The 22,258-nt window shown below is 36.2% G+C and overlaps 1 protein-coding gene across 1 annotated transcript; it reads left to right on the forward strand.

Annotated features, from left to right (window-relative positions):
• Positions 1-10,052: 10,052 nt before the first annotated feature.
• LOC136217007 (ubiquitin-conjugating enzyme E2-23 kDa) lies at positions 10,053-12,427 on the forward strand. Its single transcript, XM_066003567.1, has 6 exons — positions 10,053-10,223; positions 10,333-10,412; positions 10,604-10,718; positions 10,844-10,896; positions 11,232-11,360; positions 11,946-12,427. The coding sequence occupies exons 1-6, from the start codon at positions 10,180-10,182 to the stop codon at positions 12,083-12,085; spliced, it is 561 nt and encodes a 186-aa protein (XP_065859639.1). The 5' UTR covers positions 10,053-10,179; the 3' UTR covers positions 12,086-12,427.
• The last annotated feature ends 9,831 nt before the right edge of the window (positions 12,428-22,258 follow it).

A 22,258-nucleotide genomic window follows, 5' to 3' on the forward strand; every position in this document is an offset into this window, starting at 1 on the left:
CTTTCAACGTCTCCGGTGCCGGCCACCAAAAGTCCAGCTCCGATGAACCTTCACAAAACCCTTCTACACCGAGCAAGGGTAAAACTGGCCAAACTTCTGGCAAAGGGAAAGCTGTTAAGATCAGGACCTACTCCAAGGTCTTCGAAAATGTCCGCGAATGGAAGGTTGAGCCCTCCAGATGGGTCTCTGAGCATTTCGTGCAACATGAACAGCCATTTGCCAAATGGATTTCTAAGAACAAATGGACTGGGCTGTTCTCGGTCAGAGATGAGACATATCCTGACCTGGTAAGGGAGTTTTACCACAACCTCAAGGTTGCTAGTGACTCCGCCGACTACCTAAGCACTGAAGTAAGAGGGAAAACCATCTTCATCAACCCTCTATACATAGGAAATCTCCTCCAGCTCAAAACTGAGGGAGTAAGGCTGAGGAAGTCTGGCGATCAGGACAAAACCGACTACGTCCATACCTTCTGCAAACCTGAGGGTCACTCAGGAGAGATCTCAGCATCTTCAATGGGACAGCACCAGAAGATGGCCCACTACCTGCTGAGCTATTTCATTTACCCCAAGATAAACTGCACTACATCAGCAACCAACTTTGAACAGTGCTTCATCTGGCACATGCTGACATACACCCCCATCAACCTACCAGTTTTTCTCGTTGCTGGGTTTCTACGCAGCACTGGTACACTGAGGTTAGGGTCAATCATCACCAGGATCCTCATCGACCACAAGATTGACCTCGAAGGTGAGGAATCTTTCAAAGGAACTGAGATCACAGCTGCCTCGCTGAGGGCACTGAAATTTGGGCAGCCCTTGAAGAAAGGAAAAGCTGCTGCTGCTGCTGGCCAAGCTGGCCAAACTGAGGAAACTGTTGCTGAGCCTAAGAAAGGGCGAAGAACTAAGGCCCCAGCTTCTCGTAAAAGAAAATCTACTGAGTCACCGAATGTTGAGTCTCCTGCAAAGAGGCAGAGGTCAGCTGGAAAGTCAGTTGAGAAGAGAAGCAGGCAAGATGAGCCTGGCACTGAGGAAGCTGCTGAGCTACCTCAGAAGAAGCCAAAGACTTCAACACTGGCACCTCTGGACGTTATGCCGACCGACTTTATTGTACCGAGTGATTCTCATTTCACTCAATGCCAAGGTACTGATGCTGAGGAAACTGAGGTCCAGTTAGATGACCACTTCATCTCCCAAGTTGAGGAAGAACTTGACGGAGATAGTACTGAGGAGGAAGAGGAAGAAGAAGAAACCAGTGGTCAGGATGACGCTGAGGATTCAGAAGAAACTGCCAGCGAAATTGAAGCTGAGGATGCTAACACTGGGTTAGCTGGTGGAAATGTGCAAACTGACACTGAGTTAGCTACTGGAGTGGAGCAAGTTGATCAAGCTGACCAGACCCATACTGAGGAAAAGGAACCTACTCCTACTCACTCAGAAGAAGCTGCTCCTACTTTCACTCCACCACTAAGAAGGCGAAAGCTGGTTAAGGCCAGTGAGAAGATGGTCAGTGAACCTCCTGTGCAATCACCATCTATTCCTGAACTTGTCCTCTCCAAGACAACAAAGGACCCTTCTACTGTCAAACTGACATTCTTCAAGCGGCAATCCACTTCAACTTCCTCCATGCTGTTAGAAAAACAAGCCTCTGTTTCTTCTCAACAGGAACATGCCGATCATCATACTTCAACCACTTCAACTAGTCAGGTTGAACCGACCACTGCTCATGCTGTCTCCTCAAGCATGGTGCTGACTCCCCATCCTTCCGCCGTCAGCACAGACAGTGTTCGGGTTATTACTTCCATAACAAGCCTCTCTGCTGATCAATCAACCTTACCTCCAACTCAAGTACAGATTGAGCCAAGTCATCCAGTCACTAACCAGGGCACTCCCTTCACTCCACCTTCTTCTGGTCATACTGATGTACATCGGGATGCCACTGAGTCCGGCAAAAAGCTCATTGACTCAGTACACGCACTTATCCACGATCTTCAACATTCCGCTTCGCCTGCTGTTGGATCTTCAATTCCTGAGACAACTCAGCTCTCCCAGGTCACTCAGCTTCTCAACGAAGTTAAGGGACTCAAGGATCTGCTGAATGTAGTCTTGTCCTTCCAAGCTCAGTAAGCTAAGCAGGATTCACTTGCCAAGTTGGCAGAGATACAGCTGTCAACAATTCAACATCTGAACTCTCTCCATCAGCAAGTTCAGAAGTTGTCTGCTATGAACACTGACTACGCCACTTCCTCAGAACTCAAAATGCTTTTTGCTCAGCTTCATACTGAGCAACTTAAGACAAATGAGCAAATGGTGTCCTATAGTCAGTGCTCAGTCGAGCAAATCGGTGAGGCCATCAGGCTACTTAACCTCAACAAGCAAGAGATGGATACTGACGCGTTGAAGCAGAATGAGTTGCTGTCTCTCGCACAGCAATCTTTCAACCACATCCTTCATAATAATATCCAGCGTCATCATTATGACTCAGCTCTCTTGAAGACTTTCCACCAAGTCTTTGCTGGCCTCTCTGAAGCTCTCATCTGGCAAGCCAAAGCTCAAGCGTTCAGCATCAATATGCTCAGTGCTGCTGATCTTCGAGTACCAGTCGAAGTATCAGCTGATGGAGTTGCCATTTTTGATGGCGTCAACGATAGTGCTGACAAGCTAAAAGAGCTTTCACAAGAACTGACTCGCGTTGTCTTAACCGATGCGTTCAAGCTCCCTGAAGTTGACAAAATGGGGGAGAAAGCGCAAGCTGCTAGGGCTCAGCATGAGCGACGTCAGTACGAGCGAAGTCAGTCACAGGGCAAGAAAAAGAAATAGATAGGCTAGCATAACTTAGGCCATATCAGTGTAATCTATTTGTCTAGTTTATTTCTTTTACTATGTACTTGCTGACTTCTTTCAATATATATCATACTTACTTTTCTTTTTCAAATACTGAGTTATGATATATGCTATTAAGTACTGAGTTGTTATGTATCTTCATCTATATCAGCTATGTTTAATATGTATTGACTAAATGATATGCTGATAACATGTTTGACATTAACCTATGTACTTATGAAACATTCTGATAAGAACTCATTGAACAACAAATTACTCAGCGCGCTCTATATGTCTAAAACTTCCGCTTAACACTGAGTAAATAGAATATGTGATATAGCTGACCTATATCTGAAAATGACCTTAGACTTACTCATTTAAACCCTTAAATGTTTTAAGTAAAACTAAGTCAGTAGCTCAACCCTTACGGGGGAGTCTGCTAAATTATACTAGGTCAACTATCATGGGGGAGCTCATACTGAGTTCCTTGCTGAATAGTTTTGCCAACATCAAAATGGGGGAGTTTGTTGAAACACTTTTCCACATAATTTTGATTTGACAAAATTGTTTAAGTATAATTAAAATACATATTCTAAACACACTAAGTTTAAATGCTTTGATTTATTTCTACTAATGTGTTTGTTCAATGTTGAGTTAAAATGTTATAAGACATAAGAATCAAAAGGCCCAGGCCCAATACGGAATCCAAGGCCCATGTCAAACAACTCAGTACACTCGGCCCGCGTATGTCAAGACGTTGCCGTTTTGAATGAAATCGCAACTCAGCAAACGGAAGGATCTAGAAGACCTTCGGGAACAACTTCAAGATGAAGCTGCTGAGTAGTCTCGACAAAGCGTACAAAACAGCAGCTGGCAAAGGAAAACTTCCAGACAAAGTGTTTCCTCTTTTGGCAAAGTTCAGACGACACAGTATGCTGTCCAGTTGACCTTACCATAAAAGGAGAGACCATCTGCTGAGCTGACCAAGGACAGAAGATACATGATTGTGATTGGCCGAGAGCTCTGTGCAAGTCAGGATGACAACGACACATAGCCGTTTCCCTCCAACGGTTATTTCGAAATTCGAAATGACCGACGACTCAGACATCTCTATAAATAGTGCCATCACAAGCTTCACAATATACAAAACTTGATCAAGCCATTACGCTGACCAAATCTCTACAAGTTCTGCAAGCAAGAAGCAAAGCAAAATTCTTACACTACATGTCTCATATCTGTGTAAAAGTCTAGAGTGATTGTAAATCATCTAAAGTGTCTTAGCACATCTTTGTATTAGGACAAAACACTTATCATTTCTAGAGATAGAAAGGAGAGGCTGAGTACTCGGTTTTAAGTACTCAGCGAGAGATTAGGATTGAGTAGAAGTATAGAGGAAGGTACTCTTGTCATACTCAATTGTTGATATTGTAAAAGGTTTGAGGCTCTACCTTTAAAGAGCTCAGTAGAGGATTTGAAATCTCGGAACGTGTTCCAGGGACAAGACGTAGGCTTAGAAGAAGCCGAACCTGGATAAATCTGCTGAGTGAAGTATTTCTAAACCTCTAACTCCTTATTTATATTGCTTGCTTAAATAATCAAAAACTGACCAAGTAAAGAGGTCAAGTTGAGTTGTGCGCATTAAACGTAAGAGCTCATGAATAGACTCTAAGTGCTATTTCCTGACTCAAGCTGAGAAACTGACCTAGTCACCAGTTGACTAAGCCAGTATCTTGCTGTTTACTCAGTACTGCTGTTCAAACCTTTTTTCCTTAGAAAAAGAAGTCTGCCCTAATTGTTAAAAAGTTTAAATAGTTCCTAACCCCCCCCCCCCCCCTTTGGAACTATACTTGCAACTGAACAAGGGACCAACAATTCCGAGCAACGCCCCTGCAACTGCCGGACCCGGGGCTCCCTTATAAGCGCCATCACTATTCACCTTGATCCAGCCCTTCGACGGGGGCTTCCAACTAACTATGACAGTCCTTCTACTTTTGTTTCTCATGCGATGCTCATCTAACAAGGCTTTCTGACATTCCCCAGCTTTACCATATACAAATTCCAGTTTATTTCGATAAATAGCAGTATCCGGATCGAACACCGCCGAGCATCTCCACCGCCACAGCCACCAAATGGTGTAGACAAACACGGTAATCCAGCCTATACCATGCCAATTCCCCTTTTTACAGAGACCAGCTAATAGTCAAGAACTAAGATCAGCGCAGAAAAACTCAATCCAATCCGCAGCAGGTATCAGGATCCGCCAAAGCCCCACAGCCTCACGGTAGTCCCTCAAAACGTGCAATAATGACTCCGACAAACCGCACACTAAGCACACATCAGACTCGCTCAGATGTCTCACCATCCGAACCGCATTAACCAAAACAGCTTCATACATTAGTAACCAAATAAAGTATTTCAATCTCTCCGGGATTTGCAAATTCCAAATCATCTTCCAATTCTTAGTATGCATCAAATCCCTCCCTTGGACTTGGATTAAACTAAACGCAGATTTGATGCTAAACATACCTGAACTAGTGAGCCGCCATCTCCAGGAATCTTGCTGCTCGTCGCCAGGAAAAACGACCATTGATGCCAGATGAAGCAAAGTAGAGCTCGGAATCAGACCATGAAGCATCTCCCAATCCCAGCCCCCTTCCCTCCTCTAATAGGAAGCTATAGATCTACCTCTAACAGTCTCAAGAATCACTGAAATACAATTTTCCTCAAGAGTGTTATCCCCCCACCCATCTATCAGTCCAAAATTTCGTTGAAGTACCATTCCCGACGAGCCTTTCAAGCCCATGATTCAATAAAATTGAACCCTCCACAATGCTCTTCCAAACATGACTAGAAGTTTGCTTAGCACGAATCTCCTTAAGATCAGACGTACCTCTCATATACCTGTTCCTCAAAACTTGAACTCAAAGGGTCGAATCTTCAGTGATTAACCTCCAACCAAGCTTCGCCACCATAGCCAAATTAAACTCCCGCGTGGAGCGAATTCTCAGGCCACCCCAACATCTTGGCCGACACACAATGTCCCATCGGAAATTATTTTTATTAATTTCCCTACCAAAGAAAAAGATTATTTTTATTAATTTGTGTATTAAATTTTTTATTTTTATGATTTATTTATTGACTAATTTAAAACATGTTAATATTAGACATTTACATATTAATAGCAACCGTTAATCATAATTTTACTAAATACTAATAATTAATCCATTAATAACAAACAGTTAACAATAATTATTAGTTAATAACGTAATATAAAAAACTTAGAAAGCTTATTAAAAATGTTAATCAAACTTTATTATTATGTTTGAGCTCATCAATAATGAAAACAATATTTCTTTACAGCGGGACCCGCTTTTGTAGGAATCTTGAAGTGACGTGTTCAAGGTAGGAGAATCTTGAAGTCGTGCAAGCCATTAATTCCAATTTTTGCAATAATATAACACAGTTAAATGAATCGTGAATTTATGCATTTATGGATAAATTAAAAGAAAAGCAATTCTGCCTCGAAAGTAATAATATTCGGAAAGGTTTAATGGATGAAGTTTGGATTGCAGATGTTTTTTTACAGATTTGGATTAACGAGAAATATATTATTGTTTTATGTTTTTTGTGCCTTGTATGAGTTCTTTTTGCTTTTTGTAGTTATTTTCATTCATTCGTGTATATTGTATTTACTCTAGTATGTAATCATGTGAGGTTTTATTCCTTATATTTGTACTTCTTCATTTTTTATTGGGTAATTAATTTATTAGTCCTTATATTTTGACAAAACACATTGTTTAGTCCCTGTATTTTCAAAAACACATGATAAAGTTCCTAACCTTTTCCTCGATGAACTGTTTAGTCCCTAATGTTTTTCTCAGTGAACTATTTCGTCCCTGCCGTTAGACTCTCATGAAAATTTTGTTAGTCAATTTGGATTTGTGTTATTCTTTTCCTTTATTTTCCTTTCCTTTAAACTCTAATGCATCTGAAATCAACTTTGAGTGTTCTTCTTCTTGATTTTCTTCTTAATCGTTCAAATTCGTAAGCATTGGGTCTGTTCTTTTTCTTGTTCTCCATACAAACGACTTCTTTTTCTAAATTGGATTTCCTCTTCTAAAGTTTGAGGGTAAATAGTAAAGGATAATTTAGTCATTTCCGAAGTCATAAACGTTAAAAAATCTAACAAACAGACAGAAGGACTAAACAGTTCACTGAGAAAAAGGTTAGGGACCTTACCATGTGTTTTTGAAAATACAGGTACTAAACAGTGTGTTTTGTCAAAATATAAGGACTAATAAATTAATTACCCTTTTTTATTTAATAAAATTACAACCATTTTTCTCAAAAAAATAATAATAATAATAATATAAGGTTATAAAAAAACGTTATACGTTATTTGGCTGTTTGGGGATTAATTCAGATTTATATTTTTATATTTTTTAATAAATAAATTATTATATAAATATAATTAAAATATAAATATATTATGTAAAAATAATACTAATAGAAAATATTTGAAATAGAAAAACATATTTATTTTAATATTTGTTACATCCTTAAAAAAAATAAAAATATGCTAAAAAATAACATTAATATCCTAAGTATTCTTTTAGTTTTTTTTTTTTTTGTTAAATTAACATAAAATTAAAATGACCAATTTTTTGAAAATACCTAGATCGTCTGGGAGCTACTTGAGACTGCTTAAAACTGTCTGGACGGTCAAAAATTTGATAAACCAACTTATAATGATTGACTTGAAGTAAACGGAACGGTGTTCTAAAAATCTCACCTAAACGACCATTTTATCCGATTTTTACAACACTGAAATACACAAACATATATAGTAATTTTATTTTTAACGATATACATGCTATATTTGAGGATACGATGTTAACAGATTGTGTCATTTTCATATTTTATTAGAAAAATTAAATGTTTCATTCATGTATTTTATATGATACGTGTATTAATTAATTAAAAAAAACAAAGTAAGCATAGCTTAACCCTAACTTTTTTTTTTTTTGAGGAAACCCTAACTTTTTAAATTAAGAAAATATTTTAGTTTTTTTTTTTTTTGAGCAGAAAATGTTTTAGTTTTTCTTTTTAATTTTCTTTTAACACGTACATAACCTGTAATAAGAATTTAAATAAAATATTGATTCAAAAAAAAGAATTTAAATAAAATATAACTGGCATGATGTATATATTACTTGTATTATAATCTAAAATCAAATAACACTAGTGATTAAAAAAATAAATAAATAACACTAGTGATTGAGAAAAATACTCCTTGGTAATGTCACAGTTTTACTGTTCGGGAAAAAAAATAAATTTTTTTTCTCCTCTCACATCTATGTTTTAGTTTTAATTTTATTTTCTTATTTATATTTTTTTTTTTGTTGGTTTGAAATCTATATTCTTTATTGAAATTCTTTTTCAGTCTTAGTAAAAACGGAAAAGATTCATCTTGTTTGTAGATTTATAATCTATGTGGTTGCAAACAAAGAAATTGTTTAGATCCGAATGTCCAAAAAAAATCTACACAATGAAGAATAGATTGCAACGGTTTTTTTAATGGAGTTCAGCTTATGAGAATGATATAATTTATATTTTGTTGTTTTATTTGTCCCTTTTATAATTTTTAAAGCTTTTTATAGTCTTTCTTTTTCTATATGTATGCATGTGGTCTTAATCTTTTTATTATATTTGTATGGTTGATTTCATTAATAAAATGATATATGACATTTTATATAAAAAAATATTCTTAGCTAACACTAATAAAAAAATATTTTTGCTTAAAAATATTTTAGTATCTTTTAACCCTAATATAATATAAACATCAAAATTAATTTACTCCTAACATCATTAGAGAGAGATTAATTCAATTTTACCGTATAGGATGAGCCACTATTAATTTTTATAATAGAAATTTGAATTTAATCTTTTCTTACAACAACAAAATCTCTCTAAATAAACATTAATAAAAATTGTAAATATTAATTGTTGTCATAGTACCCAGAGGATGAAGAAAATTTGTTATTGCAAATTTCACATCTATTTAATTAAAATAATATATTGTGTGGATTAAAAAACTCACACAAATTTTTATAAGGATGGAAAAGGGGATAGAAAATTTGGGATAACATATTTTTTCCTCCAGGGAGAGACCGAAACCGTAATTACCAAAAAACTCTCAACTTCTTTATCTATGTTTATTAATTTTTGTCAGCTTTTAATCGAAAGATAATACATTGTGGATTAGGAGAACCCGCATCATATGGCTTTTTTATGGGGTCAAATACATGAATATCATAATTAAGTACAAAATTACAACTAAGTCATATCACCAAACTTAATTCTTAATATGTCATTATTCTCTATATATTATGATTTTATACCATAGTTTAAAAATTCTAGATTCCAATTCATAAATTATAAACCCTAGAAAATATAATCTAGACTTCTAATTTACAAATTCTAATCCTTAAAATATATTAAATGTACTGATTTTACTAGTTTGACATAATTCAAAATTATGACTTGACATAGTTGTAAATAGTTGTTAAAAGATGAATTTCTGTATAATTTTCCCTTTTTTTATGTGACTAACAAGGAATTTGGGCCATATATGTTCTTTTACATGGGAGAGACCAAAATCCTCACTCTAAAAAAAAAAACTCTCAATTTCTTTATACAAATTTATGAGTTTCTTTTTCGATTTGTAACCAGAAGATAAATCTCTTCTTAATTTGTTTTGCTTTTTCTTTAGTGATATAACCCTTTTAAACTATTTATTTTAAGTTTTTTATTTTATTTTTTCTGAACGTGTTTCCTACCTTTGTACTTGAAAATTTAGATTCAAATTGATATACTTCTAAATTTTAATTTTTTAATTATTTATATGGGAGTTTATTGTTTTTTATAAGTAAATAAAACAATTACTTTTTTTCTACACATTAAAGCTTTCGAAGGAGAGTAAAATTAGACTAAAATGAGCAAATTTTTATTTTGTACAATAATAACAAAGTTTTCAGTTTTTCTCTTTTTCTTTTTCTTTTCTATAGAAAAAGCTTTGAGTAAACAATTGCTTCTTTTCTTTTCTATAATTATCTAAATCAAATAAAACGGCGTCGTATAACTAGGGATAAGACAGTTTTCCTGAATTAATTGTTTAATAAAAAAAATGGAAATGTGGGTAATTATTATATTACTTTCTGTGCTGCTATGTCCAAATTCCAAACTAAGTTACTTCTCCCATTCAGACAAGCAAACTCCATCATCTCTCTCTCTCTCTCTGCTCTCTGTAAAATTCCTCTCTCTGAAACGGTGCGATTCAAGTTCGAAGAAGGAAATCATGTCGTCCCCAAGCAAGCGCCGTGAGATGGACTTGATGAAATTGTTAATCCCCTAATCAATCTCTTCAATTTTCTCAATTTTTCATCTTCTTCTTCATCATCATCTACTTCTGTTTAATCTTATTTGGGGTTTTAATTCTGTGATTGATTAGGATGATGAGTGACTACAAAGTTGAGATTATCAATGATGGCATGCACGAGTTCTATGTTCATTTCCATGGACCCAATGACAGTAAAATCATATTTTATATTTCCCCCTTTTCTAGATTTAATCTTGTAGTTCATATCTGTAGATTCTAAAATGGTTTATTGGATTTAGGGCAACATTTGCCCTATAAAGTTTACTTCTTTTTGTTGTGTAGTGATTGCTTTCAGATTCAATTTAAGTATCCCTAATCTTTGATTGCTATGGATTAATGGCAGGTCCTTATCATGGAGGTGTGTGGAAGATAAGAGTTGAGCTACCAGATGCTTATCCATATAAATCTCCCTCCATAGGGTTTATTAATAAAATCTACCACCCAAATGTTGATGAAATGTGAGTTCTTAATTACTCATAACAACACCAGTTTCTTTGATTATTGGGCTCAGGAAGATTGATTGATTGATTGATTGAATGAATGAATTGTCTGTGAAGCTGATGTTGATTGATTCTGATTTTAGGTCTGGCTCAGTTTGTTTGGATGTTATCAATCAGACTTGGAGCCCCATGTTTGGTAAACAATTTCATTACTTACGCCCTTGTTGAGATAGGCAATAGGCTTAATTTAATACATTAGGGCATAAACAATCCGATTGACCCTCCTAATTTCGGAGATATATCATTACCCCTTATTGGGGACAAGTTTCCGTTTTGCTTTGGCACTTGTGACTTAGGGGTTAATCATGTGACTTTAAGCGAGTTTAGCGGGCTAATGAGATATCTCCAACATTCAGGAGAGAAATCGGATTATTTGGCCAAGTATATATAGGGATCCCCTTATGTGTTAAGCCTAAGAAATATTTAGTTAGAGGTGTCAGGAATTTACTTGTTGATGCACATTGTGTTCAGATTTGGTAAATGTGTTTGAAGTGTTTCTACCGCAACTTCTTCTGTATCCGAACCCATCAGACCCGTTAAATGGAGAGGCTGCAGCTCTCATGATGCGTGATCGGTCTGCTTATGAACAAAGAGTTAAAGGTAATACCTTTATTTCTTTCTTTTGAGCTGTTGGATGAAAATTGCATATATGTTGAAAATGGCATGCTTTGGCTTTTGCTGATAATTGCTCATCTGAATTAGTAGTTTGTGTTTTTTGTTAATCAAGTCTCGGTTATGATTCGGAACAAGAAGCATGTTCGACTCAAGGGACAACCCGTGTGACTTTGTTGCATTCATATCTTATATAATAATGTGGAATATATAGATTGCATAACATGATTATGACACGGAAACTCAGTTTGACACCCCCAAGTTATCGTTTAGCTCCTATAGTTGGAGACCGCGGTATACTCTAGTTTTTCTTGCCTTTGAACCCTTGACAGATAATTCCGTGTACACACGCACTGTTACACAATCGGAGAGACTATTGGTTGTGAAAATGATCCGACGACAGTGCTTTTGAATGGTCTGTCAAGGGTTAAATTTAGCATTTTCCGCTCGAATGTTACGAAATTCGAAGTTATTCTTGCTTGATGAGTTATAGCAGAAGTCTGTTTTATGCCATCTTTCGTGTTTCAAGGTTGAATAAAACGTTAGACATGGTGTTGTTTGTGTGTGAATCAGAATACTGTGAAAAATATGCAAAGCTACAAGATATTGGGGCAGCCCCAGAAGGAGAAGAAGAAGAAATGTCTAGTGTTGAAGCAAGTGATAATGAATATGAGTCTGATGATGACGAAATGGCAGGCCCAGCTGATCCATAGTGATGTTGCCTCGCATCTTCCGAACTGTTGTATCCAGGGACGGATCTAGGGGGTCAGGAGGGGGTTTGAGCATCCGCTAAAACTCCATTTAACCTGTGTATGGAGCTTCAATTAAGCGTCCATAGGCATTGGAGCACCCCCAAATCCTGGATCCGTCACTGGTTGTATCTGTACATGATTTAAGTAGTGTTGTGTAACTCATTGTAAAATGGAGTTGTGATTCTCTATAATGGCCGGGAAAAGGGAACATTTTTCAGTTTCCGGCCTCTCTGTTTAGTTTCGTCTGTAAATATATGTATCATTGCTTGATGTTATTTGATTAGTGATGTGGTGCTTGATTTATGGTGTCTAGTGACAAAGTTGTGATTAATGGTCAATTTGGCTCTTAAAACTTTTGGCTTTAGGGTTATAAGTATTAATTCAGACATTTGGAGTCAAATCAACTAAAATCATGTATGTTTAGTAAAATAGTAAGTCAAAAATTCACAAATTATATGTACATCAAAGACATGTAGGCAGTGGCGAATACAGGATTAGTTGGTCGGAGGGGCTGATTTTACACGTTTCAAAAGAATTTCGTACAATTCTCAAAATTAAGTTACATTGTGTTTAAAAATCAGATTTAGGAGGAGTCTAATAGATCAAAAAAAATTTAGAAATTTGGATTTAAGAAGGGGCTGACATACCAAAAAGATTAGAAATTTAGATTTAAGGACCTAACATATAAAAAAAAATTAGAATTTTGGATTTAGAGGGGTCAAAAGAAATTAGAATTTTTTATTAGAGACGACCTAACAAACTTAAAAAATAGAATTTTCTATTTAGAAAGAGCCTAACAGGACCTGAGTCTATTTTGGAGTGCTAATTCAGTACCCATCAAAAAAATTTGGAGACAGAAAATCGGAACTATCACAACCTCAAGTTTTGTGGAGACCGATATCCGCCCCTGCATGTAGGAAGATTAATGGCTTAATATATCCTCTTTGAATTTGGCCAAATGTGACATTATAACTTTAATTTAAGGATGTTTATCTTTTGAACTTGTTAAATGTGACATTATTAATCCAATGTTAAAAGATTTGACAAATATTACTTTAACTAATGGTTAATATAACACTTTTAGCAAGTTTTGATATGTTATATTAAACAAGTTAAAAAATATGAGCTGAAATAAGTTTGAATTTTTTTAACCGAACTCGGATTCGGGGGATTAAATTTGCAAATCAAATTCCAAACCCAATTTAAAAGGCTCATCTTATATATTTATTATTTTGGTCCATCTTATTTTCTTTATATATATATACTTATCCATTTTATTTTTATAAATCTTAATAAATCTCAAGTTGGCATAAAAATAGGATAGTTTAGAAGGTTTAGGTGCGCTTTCGGATTTAATGTCATTTTTTTCTATCTAAATCCAACTTATTAAATGCATGATTAGATAAATCATGAGAACTTCTACTATATTCTGGGTATAATACACTATATTAATTAAAAAAGAGACGTATATTATTGCACGAGGTGTAAAAGAGATGAATGAATACAAATAATATCGAGAAATATAAAAAATTCGATAAGATGTATAGATCTATGAACAAATTTACTTTCTCACCCTAAGGGTGCAGTTGATTATTCATGAACCTGGGAAGGGATATGCTTATAAAATCTGTACTATGAGCAAAGATGCAAGATTTGATTGACATATACCTAAATTGATTCATTCATTGTATCTAATGTACCAAAACAATAATTAAATCATATCAAATTAAACAACACTGCACATTTATCTAATATTTTGCACATGTGATGTCATAACATTAATAAATATTAATATGTAAATTTATTGTTTCAAATAACTATTTGAACACTTTTTTGCATGAAAAGTTATTTAAATAATTCAATCTACTTAATATATAATTACATATTTGAACTTGTAATGGAGAACTTGGCTAGACGGTTCTAACGAGAGAGAGTTTTACCTAGTTTCATGCAAATATAAGGATGTGTACATGTGTCATTATTTAGAAAGTATAGGGACGCGTGATACAAGAAGAGCCTCCGGATCAAACCATACTGGGATATATAACTGTCAAGATACGTAGACCAATGAGAGTTATTCTGAATCAATATTGTAATAAGAGTCTAAAATACACGACGGAAATATAAGGATTACAGTTTGGATAGACTATAAATTGCCTAAATTACATCTGCAATCCAGGGGTCGACATCTATCCTAAAAATGAACTACGGTGCGCACCTTCAACCAACTACCGGAACTGCTACTGGTATCTTATAAAATAGAACATGATGTCACAGTCAAGGTACATACACATCTATTACAATTCATACTTAATTGTTTGATGCTCACCTTCCAAAACTCTACTAAATTAATCATCAAAGTGGGTTCTCTAATCATCGACCCCGCCTTGATCCTTTTTTGTTTTACCTCAGGCTTAGAAGGATTTCCATCCATCATCGGAGCATTATCACCCATATTCAACCGTATCAAATTTGTGCAGTGGGTGTGGATCGAACAAATATGCATCTATTACCGAAGAGAGGCCTTGTCCCAAGAGCTAACGACACTGAGCTGAAAAAAGTTCCTTTAACTCATGCAACGGGCTTGGGATTTTGTCAAATGGAACAGACACAAGCTCAACCCCAGCTAAAAACCACCAATGGAAAGGATCACTTGGGTCCGGATAATAGTTCAAAGCATGATCACAAGGAAGATAGGGATAGAGATTGTAGCTTCATACCACTTAATGCCCCTAAGAAAAAGAAAGTGTTGTACTGGGTAAAAAAGATAAACACTGCATCGAAATCCCTTGAAGCTTAAGTGTTCAAGACGCTGGAGCAATGGGACGTACTATGAGTTCCATAAGAGTGAAGGTCACAACACCGAGGATTATGGGCAGTTGACAATAGAGCTGGGCAAAATGGAACATAGGGAAGTATTGGATCATTTTCTAAAGAATTCATCAAAGGAACCATCCACATATCAAAAGAAATCACAAGTTATACGGAGCACACTCTTCGAGGAGCCATCAATGTGATTTTCGGAGGAACCTAAGGAGATCCATCATTAAAGATAAAAAAAAGAGCATATGAAGACAAGAAAAAGCTTTAGGAGTCTAGTTCGGAGTTCTTGTTCAGTAGCTTGAAAAATGCACCTAAGTAGGAACATGAAGATGACTTGGTCATCGAGGTACTCATCGAAAATTCCACCGTCAAAAGGGTATATATTAACACTGGGAGCTCAGTGAATATCATCGACATGAAGGCTTACGAGGCACTAAGTACGGTGTCAAATAGGTTGGTTCCTACCTTATCTCCTTTAGGAATGCGTGGCACACAGTCCCCCTGCTTGGCAGTATCACATTGAAAGTAGAAATAGGTGACAAACATCCGAAATGGAGAACTAAAGTTGAATTCCTCATGGTTGATACGACTGTGAGTGCACAATACTTTCGGAGGGAATCTCACAGCCCTTCGAAAAATAAGTGCATCGTGTCACGAGTGTGATAAAATGATCGATGTTTGGTAAAATGTGACTTTAAACAATACATAGCTGAATTGTACAAAGTCCCCACTTGATCCACAAGATAAAAAGAAAATCAATATAGTAGATAGAGCGCTCTATTCATATACCCTTTAGAGATAGGTTCGGTATAGTCACTTACTTATCTTTAATGTTAAATTAATTTAAACTTTTACACTTAATTTATTTTGAATGATACTTTGATTGATTAATTAATATGAATGTTGATACAGTGGAAGCGAAAATTAATTACATAATTATAACAAATAGATAAATGTGGGAATACCAAACTAGGATATACAACATGGGAACAGTCTTAAATATATACATATCTATTAAACCTGCAGAATAATAACAGTTAGGGTTGAGGGCCTTTAGGGACCATCTTCGGATGCTTTTGGGATGTCGGGCTCGATATTTACAAAACTCAAATATAGATATGAAATATACAGAGTAAGGAGTGCTATGTGAAATGTTGCAAAACGCAATTGATTCTAATTTAATAATTAATTTATAGAAATATATTCAAATTTTCATAATAAATATCAATCAACTCATATTGAATAAAAAATATTACTCAAAATAGTTAACTAATTAATATTTATTATGAAAAATTGATCTCTAATTTCAATAACCAACTAATCATTAATAATTAACGATTGATTGATTATTAGAAAGTATCTTCGAAATGCCCTCACTAAACTTGTCTGTATCCAAAAATTTAACCCCAAATCACCATTCCAATGACCAACAACATCCAACTCCAACAATAAAAAAAAAAAATTCCAACTCTTTTATTAAATCTTGTTTTAAAGCGTTAATCTTCATCTTTAAGCTATTAATTTCATTTCTCAATCCTTCAATTTGTTTAGAATCAAGTTTCCATCGATCCATTATTGTCATCTTAAAAAAAAATAAAATTACAAGCTTTCTTCAATATAAATTCCAAGTTTCCAAAATACATTTTCTTCACTCAAATACTTCTTTAAATTATTAATTATTTTCTCACTTCCATATTCAAGCTTATTAAATTATTCCAATCTTTGTTTCGCATCAATTTCCTATTTTTTAATATTCTCGAATTTTCACATTTGATTCGTTATGTTCTTCATTCAAATCTTATTTGTTGATTTCGACTAGCCAAATCGAATTTTTGAAAATAATTCAAGTTACTTGTTGTCAATTTTTCCATATTTGACTTGTTCGATTTGAGGCATTTCTGCAAACTGATTCCAACATTTTCTTTCGACATCTTCGTGACAAGTTACAACTCATTTTTGTTAAAGCCTGCGGCCTATATTCGTTCAAATTTCTGTTTGATCATTCACATCAATTTCAATTCCAGCTTTGTCAATAATTTCATTCATACTTAATTTAATTTCAACTAATTGATATTGTTAAGCGTAATTTCTCCACGAAATTAATGTAGTTTTTTCAATTTTTTCAGCTGTATTTATTCATTTTCTTTTCCAATTTCATCATTTGTAATCAAAATAATATTTTATAAAATCAATAAAAAGGAACAAAATTAAAATCCTTTGTGTTGATATAAATTTTTTCATGGTGTCATTTGGTGAGCTAGTAAAGCTTTTTACAGTGAAAGTAACCCAAAAATATTTTTATTTTTCAATTCTTGAATCGTTCGTCCAATCACTTGGTTTTCTAGAAGTTAAGTTTAACACATATTTTACAACTCAAAATCTATAATTAAGAATTAACTTCTCTAACACACCTGCATTAAATCTACACGATTCAAAGTTGAAATAGGTATATTTGCAAAATATCGCCAAACACTAATAGCACCCCTTGAGCTCGGAGTGTGCAAACCCAGTGTAACCTCAATATTCTAAAGAAATCTCAAAGGCGAGGTATCTTGCACTACAGGTTCTATGTTTTCCTTATCAATTTCCCCAGTTTCATAAGATTCAGTTCTATTGTTGTCCCCTATAATATTTCTATAAATGAGGAAATGTAAAATAACGTAGTTTTGTATAAAATTTAGTTTGTAGTTTTGTATTAAAGCAATTTTAAATTAATTAATATAATTAATGAGTTGTTCGTGAGCGAAGTTCATGATCTGAATTTTTAAGCTGCTCGCAAGCAAAGCTCATGAACAGGCTTAAGAATAAAATTTTGAGCTCGAACTCATTAATTTTCTAACGAGTCGAGCTTGAGCAGACCAAAGCTCGCCCGGCTCGATTACAGCCATAAGATCGGCACATGCTTCTTTCGAGTGACCATAAAGACTGCTCTTCGTACATGCAACGGAGTCCCTCGTACTCAACTCGATACAATTCCTCTTCATGCTAGAAAATTGAGCTACAATGGGCCTATATAAATCAATCTTCACACGCACTCTGGCAAAACGCCCTCTAGATGCTTTGGCCGTAACTCGAACTCTCGACCGTTTGGTCCTAAAGACTCTGATACCATATCATGGAACCAATTTAATTAAAAGTCCAAGCTGATAACTAAGGTTCAATCATATATCTTATATTAATCTTCATTTCATATTTTTACATACTCCAAGTACAAAGATCAGAATGAGAAGAAAATAAAAATTTATGTTGTGTTTTACCTTATATCAAGCATATTTTTAGGAATCCCACGTAGTCGGACAGGGGGTGCTGATAAGTTGTTTTGGTCGGAGTCTCATTTTGGAACATATGAGATGAAGATCGGATATAGAACGTCTTTTGATCTTAATGGGGTCTTGCATAATGTTCCGGGTTCTTCGGTGGGGCCGAATCCCAATTGGAAACAGTTGTGGAAGCTGTGTTTACCCCCTAAGATCATTCATTTTCTCTGTTCATTCTGTCATAACTCCCTACCTTGTCCGACGAATTTAAAGGCGAGACATATTCCTGTGGATAGCTGTTGCTGTCTCTGTGGTTTTCCGGATGGATCGTTGCTCCACATTTTTAAAGAATGCTTTGTTTCTCGGAAGAGATGGAAAGCGGTCGAATTTGCAGTGAAAGTATATCAGATTGAGGGCGGAAGCTGTATGGATTGGTTCGTGAATATTAAGAACATTCTCTCCCGGGATGATTTTCGTACCTTTTGTAGTTTCCTGTGGATGATATGGTTTAATTTTATCAGGGTGAAGCATGGGTCTCAATCGCTGCCAGATTCGGTCTTCCTGTCGTCTGCGAAAGCGGCTATTGCTAGGATTTCTGGTGTGCGAAAAACCGGTGTGAGTTTATCGGGGTTGGGGGCTGTCTAGGCTCCTCCGCCGGAGGGCTACATTAAGCTAAACTGTGACGCAGCGGTCCGTATGGAGGGGCGAGTGTGTGCGGTGGGATTTGTGGCGAGGGACGGGAATGACGAGGTTATGATGTCGAGGGAGGTGCCTCTGAGCTGCTGTGTTTCAGTAATGCAGGCGGAGCTGCTCGCAATGTTGAACGCTATGGCCAGGCAATGCGGCTTCTCTTCTTTGATTGTTGCATCCGACTGCAAGTTGGCTATTGAAGCTATTGGTTCGGGTCAGGATCGGAGTTATACTGATTCTATTGCTAAGATAATTCGGGTGGAGGCACTGCAATTTTCTCGCTGTGTCTTTGAAATTGAACATAGAGAGTCTAATCTTGAAGCACATGAGTTAGCTCGATGGGGGTGTAATCTCCCATCTCCTCAAATCTTGATAGAAGATTTTCCTTCGTTTCTTTTACCTTGTAATCGGTTGAATGTTTCTACTTAAATGCAAGGTATTTTTCTCCTCAAAAAAACATAAAAAAGAACAAGCATGGAAAATGGAAATATTGCCATAGGATAGTCCATAATTCATCACATACTATATTTTTACTCCCTAAGCTATTCGTGTCTCATATCTGGTTACGAATTCTCATTCTTTTTCTCGTTCCATCTCTTTTATGTCTATTCATCTTTCTCATTAATCATTAGCAATGGATCTCGTAACCTTAAAAAAAATAGCAAAAGAAGTTCAATTAATTACTGTTAGAGCAAAATATACCAAGAATCCAATATAGAGAAATATCAGAGAAAGATGAGAATGAAGGAAAACAAGGAAAATATTATTCCATCATCCGAAAAGTTTTGCCAGCACCCTTACAGACTAAAAAGGTAAAGGAGCAAAAGAGACAAACTCACTAGCAGACAAATGACACGTCTCAGCCAGGAGAAGGTTTCTAACAGTACAAATTAGATAAAAGAAAATAAATACAATAAAATAGGTAAAATAGCTAAGAGGTCCCTTAATACTCCCCCTCAAGCTGAGGAGGAAGAGGAAGAAGTTGCTCCCAGCTTGGACGGATGATAATTGTGTTGCTTGACAGAAAGAACCTTAGTAAGTAAGTCAGCTACTTGATCGGCAGATGAGACATACATCGAAGTGACAGTGCCAGCCTTAAATTGATCACGTACATAGTGACAGTCGATCTCAATATGCTTCGTGCGTTCATGAAGGACTGGGTTTGCTGCAATGGCCAGGGCGGCCTGGTTGTCACATTTAAGAACTGTGGGAGGCAAATTCTTAATGCCCAGATCTTTCAAAAGAGACGCGAGCCAAGTAATCTCACAAATAGTGAGGGTCATAGCCCTGTATTCAGCTTCAGCAGAGGATCTGGACACAACAGATTGCTTTTTGGCCTTCCAAAAAACGGGAGAATCACCAAAAAAGATGCAAAAACCTGTAGTTGATCTTCTAGTATTGGGACAGCTAGCCCAGTCACTATCACAGTAGGCTGTGAGGACAGCAGTAGAAGAAGAAGCTAAGAGAATGCCCTGAGATAGAGTTCCTGCAAGATATCGGAGAATGCGTTTTGCAGCCTGCATATGAACTGAAGAGGGTTGATGAAGAAACTGAGTAACGAGTTGCACAAGGAAGGCAATGTCAGGTCTGGTGATTGTCAAATAGATAAGTTTGCCTAAGAGGCGTTGATAAGAAGTCGGGTCTGGGAGAGGAGTGCCTTTATCTGGGGTAAGATGTAAATTGCCTTCCATGGGAATTTTCAAAGGCTTGCAGTGTGTCATATCAAACTCGGAGAGGATATCTTGAGCATATTTATACTGAGAAATGAAGAAACCAGCATCTGTTCTATCAACTTCAAGACCCAAAAAATACCTCAATGACCCCAAATCCTTCATATGAAATGTCTGTGATAACATATGCTTAAGATGATCAATGGAGGAGATATCATTACCTGTGATTAATAAATCATCAACATATACTAAGACCACAGTAATGATGTGAGCATTATGCAGTATGAACAAGCTGTAATCAGATTTGGATTGAATGAAGCCCAATGATAAAAGAGTGTTAGATAACTTGGAGAACCACTGCCTCGGGGCCTGTTTAAGTCCATATAACGATTTCTTCAATTTGCAGACATGTGGAGATTTAGAATGAGCACTTGGTGATGAATCAGTGTGAACAGAAATCCTGCAAACAAGATGAGTATAACCTGGAGGCATAAGCATGTAAACATGTTCAACCAAATCTCTATGGAGAAAAGCATTGGTGACATCCATTTTAAAGGCATGCCAATTGTTCAATGCAGCAACAGCTAGCAAGGTTCTCATAGTTGTCATTTTGGCAACAGGGCAAAAGTCTCCATATAGTCTTCACCATACTTTTGGTGACAACCAAGTATAACTAACCTTGCTTTATGTCTTTCAATAGTGCCATCAGGGTTGTACTTGGTTTTGAACAACCATTTGCTGCCAATAGCAGTTTTATGAGGTGGCAGAGTGGTGACTTCCCAAGTATCATTACATTCCAATGCATCCAGTTCAAGATTCATAGTTGCAACCCAGTGTGAGTTTTTTACAGCTTCTTTGTAGAAGATGGGATCAGAATTGGTGGTGAGAGTAGCAACAAAGCATTGGGAAGTAGGACTAGAATTAGTGTAAGCAAGGTTGGAAATATGAGGAGCGGAATGGTCTTTGAGCCATGCTGGTGGGGCATAGTGTCGAGTAGATCTTCTTAAGGTAGGTGAGGAAAAAGGTATAGTGGTTTGAGTGGAGTCAATGGGAGGGGAGATAGATGTAGGAGGTAAAGGATTGATACCTGGAGAGGATACAGGTACAAGAGTTGAATCTGGTGAGGATTCAGATGTGGTATGATCAATGTAAAGATCATCAAACATAGATGGAGAAGGTCCAATGGACTGTACGATAGGAAGTGGATGCATATAAGAGGAGGAGGAGCTTGGATGAAAAGGAAAGATGGCCTCGTGAAAGAGAACACCTCTAGAGATGAAAATTTGGGAAGTTGTAAGATTCAAGAGTTTGTAACCCTTCTGAGTTGGAGGATAACCCAAGAAGACACAGGGTACACCCCTTGGTGAGAGTTTATCCGAAGAAAATAAAGGATTAGAGGCAAAAGCCAAACAACCAAACACTCTTAGATGGTCATAAATACAAGGTGCATTGTGTAGAGTTTCAAAAGGGGTGAGATTGTTAAGAATGGGAGTAGGAAGCCTGTTTATAATGTGCACTGCTGTAAGCACACAGTCCCCCCAATAGGACAATGGAAGACCAGCCTGAAATCGCAAGGCACGAGCTATCTCAAGTATGTGCCTATGCTTTCGCTCAACACGAGCATTTTGCTGGGGCCTTCTAACACATGAAGTCTGATGAATTATACCATTTTTGGTAAAGAAATCAATGCACTG

Source organism: Euphorbia lathyris, chromosome 2 (genome assembly GCF_963576675.1).
Source record: "Euphorbia lathyris chromosome 2, ddEupLath1.1, whole genome shotgun sequence".
In the NCBI taxonomy this organism is placed as follows: domain Eukaryota; kingdom Viridiplantae; phylum Streptophyta; class Magnoliopsida; order Malpighiales; family Euphorbiaceae; genus Euphorbia; species Euphorbia lathyris.